The 3,207-nt window shown below is 58.8% G+C and overlaps 1 protein-coding gene across 1 annotated transcript; it reads left to right on the top strand.

Annotated features, from left to right (window-relative positions):
- Positions 1 to 3: 3 nt before the first annotated feature.
- LAESUDRAFT_611650 (uncharacterized protein) lies at positions 4 to 1,376 on the top strand (the record flags this gene model as incomplete). Its single annotated transcript, XM_040903167.1, has 2 exons — positions 4 to 438; positions 1,284 to 1,376. Coding segments are annotated over 2 exons (528 nt in total), but the record flags the coding sequence as incomplete, so codon positions are not given.
- Between the last annotated feature and the right edge of the window lie 1,831 nt (positions 1,377 to 3,207).

The following is a 3,207-nucleotide window of genomic DNA, read 5'->3' as shown; positions in this document are numbered from 1 at the left end:
ACGGCGAAGAAGCTGGTGCGATATCTCGATGGCCGCGACAAGGAGCCTACTGCACCCACGGCTCCAGGGGTGGATTCCGACGCAGACGAGGCGTACGCAGATGCGTACGACACTTGGGCCGCCGGACATGAGGCGATCAAAACGCTTCTATACCAGACGCTACCGGAAACGCTGAAACTCCGGATTATCCCCGAGAAGAAGGTGTCCGGAGCTTGGAAGGTGGTCATAGCTGAGTATGACAATCGCGGTGACTTCGTCCAGGCTGAACTGCTCCGACGCATGCATGCTCTCCACTGCACCGAGGAGAAGGACCCTCGACCGACCCTAGATAAGCTCCAGAAGCTTAAGGCCGAGTTCACGACAGCTGGCGGTGTTCTTGACGACAAGCAATACCGCGTGCTCATCATCAGCTGCCTCCCGGAGTCTTATCGCCCCGTCGTACGCACCATCCTCTCAGCTGCTCACCTGGCTTCCATCCAGGCTACTGGCACCACCACAACTCCCACTCCCACCATCACATCCGACGAACTCTTACGCCAGATCTACTCAGTCGCACGTGACGAGTTCGCCCTGGACGAGTCGCAGAGCACTGCGGAAGACTCCGCACTCATGACGAGGTCGGGTGGCAAGGACGTGAGGAAGACGTGCAGCAATTGCAATAAGCCCGGCCATCTGAAAGCGGACTGCTGGGCAAAAGGTGGTGGAAAAGAGGGCCAAGGGCCACAGAGCAAGAACAGAGGGAGGAAGCATGACAAGGGCTCAGGGGGAGCCAGTGCGAATGCGGCGACAACAGGCAATGACGAGGCGTTCGCATTCGCCATTGCGACCGATTTTTGAAGGTCGAGGGAGCGAAGCTCCCGAAGCTCACCCAGATCCTCGATTCAGGTGCAAGCCGACACTTCGATCCGGTACGCTCGAATTTCACCACATTCCGGGAGATCGAACGCAAGCCGATCACGTCAGCCGACGGCCGTGTCTTTTATGCCACCGGTGAAGGCGACGTCTGCGTCGCTACTATGCACAAGGGAAAGACAGTCAAGTTTACCCTATGTGATGTTCTCTATGCGCCGTCTATGCCTTTCGCCCTCATCTCCATCAGCCGCACTACAAAGGCTGGCTACGCCGTCCGTTTCGAGCGCGACGGGTGCCATGTCGTCTCCCCTCGAGGTACCACCGTGTTTGTAGCCGCCGAGCGCAACGGTCTGTACCCGCTACCCGGATCGCCGGTCCCATCAGCATCTGCGAAGGAGACAGCGTTAACGGTAACGCTATCACTCACCGAGTTCCATCGACGCATGGCCCATGCCTATGCCCCTGCCCTCAAGAAGATGGTTGAGGCTAACGTCGTCACCGGAGTACGACTCGAGGACACGACCACCGAGTTCTGTGAACCTTGCACAAAGGCGAAGCAGACCCGTGAGTCGTTCCCAAAGGCGCGCTCGAGCCCGCAAGTGACCGCGTACGGTCAGCGCGTGCACACGGATGTCTGGGGGAAAGCGCCGGTGAAGTCCCTCGGCGGCAAGGAGTACTATGTCTCCTTCACCGACGACTACTCAGACGAGGCAGTTGTGTGCCCTATTGCCCGCAAAAGCGATGTACTCACACAGTACAAGGCCTACAGCTCATGGGTGAAGGCCCACCGAGGTGTCAACTCCATCAAGGAACTGCAGAGCGATAATGGAGGGGAGTACATGAGCACGGAATTCCAGGCTTATCTGAAAAGCGAAGGTACGCACCATCGCTGAACCGTGCATGACTCCCCGCAGGAGAATGGCAAGGCCGAACGCCTTAACCAGACGCTCGCCGAGCACTCCCGCGCGCTGCTCTTCGACGCGGACCTCCCCAAGTTCATTTGGGCCGAGTCCGTAATGCATACCGTGTGGCTTCGCAACCGCACGATGACCCAGAACACCCCCGACTTGACCCCGCACGAACGCGCTACCGGCGAGAAACCCCATCTCGACCCTCTACCGTGTTTTGGATGCACTGTATGAGTGCGCGTTGACGCAGCCTCGAAGCTCGATCCGAAGTCGCATCCAGGCCGCTGGGTTGGGTTCGATGCGCACAGCAAGGGCCACCGCGTGTACTGGGCCGACAAGCGCAAGGTATCCGTCGAACGCGACGTGCATTTCGTCGAGGAAAACGCACCCATCTCCGTCAACGTTCAGCCCACGGGGGAGCCGAACAAGGCCAAAAGCGGCCAGAACGCGCCTACGGGCACTTCACTCCAACCTCCATCGACCTCCACATCAGCTGCGACCATCGTGCCGTCCAACGCCGTCCAACTGCCTGCGACCATCCCGAATGAGTCGACAAATGCGAACACCGAGCCACCGCAGCCAGAGAGCGTGGCGATCAAGCCGGAGAGCACGCCCGAGCCAGGAGCTGGATGTCCTAAACGCGTACGTCAGCCGTCTCAATGGATACGCGACTTACAGTCAGGTACCAGCACCACCGGTGGACGCGGTGCACAGCGCGTTCCGAGGAGCGTTCTCGAGCACGCGAAGCTCATGCAGGATCAGCCGGAGGACGAGTCGGACGATGAGGGGGAGACCCTCTATGCTCTGGCGGCCATGGCTGGCGACACTCCATTGTACCGCGAGGCGATGGCCGGGCCGGAACGCGAGCAATGGCGAGAGGCAATGCAGGAGGAGCTGGCGAAGATAGAGGCGATGGGAACCTACGAGCTAGTCGAGAAGCCGGGGAACGCGCACGTTGTTGGATCGGTATGGTCGCTCCACAGGAAACGTGACGAGAACAACGAGATCGCGAAGTACAAGGCACGCCTGTGCGCGCAAGGGTTCTCGCAGATCCCGGGCATCGATTTCGACCAGACAGCGTCACCAACAGCAAGTCTTGCGTCGCTACGGCTCGCACTCGCGCTCGCCGCTGCTAACGACTGGGAAATCCACCAGATAGACTTCAAAAACGCATATCTGAATGGCGAGCTTGACGAGACCATCTATATGAAACAGCCGCATGGTTTCGAGGTTCCCGGACGTGAAGACTATGTCTGGAGGCTCATCAAGGCACTGTATGGCCTCAAACAGGCTGGCCGACAGTGGTATATTCAGCTCTGTGAGCTGTTCGCTGGCCTGGGTCTAGAGCGAAGCAAACACGACTTTGGTGTGTTCTTTGCCTTCGTCTCTAACATCATCATTATCATAGTGGTTCATGTCGACGACTGCACACTGATCACCAATACGA

This window comes from Laetiporus sulphureus (assembly GCF_001632365.1).
Source record: "Laetiporus sulphureus 93-53 unplaced genomic scaffold LAESUscaffold_88, whole genome shotgun sequence".
Taxonomy (NCBI): domain Eukaryota; kingdom Fungi; phylum Basidiomycota; class Agaricomycetes; order Polyporales; family Laetiporaceae; genus Laetiporus; species Laetiporus sulphureus.
The sequence above is the reverse complement of the archived record's forward strand: the minus strand, read 5'-3'. Positions and strand labels throughout refer to the sequence as shown.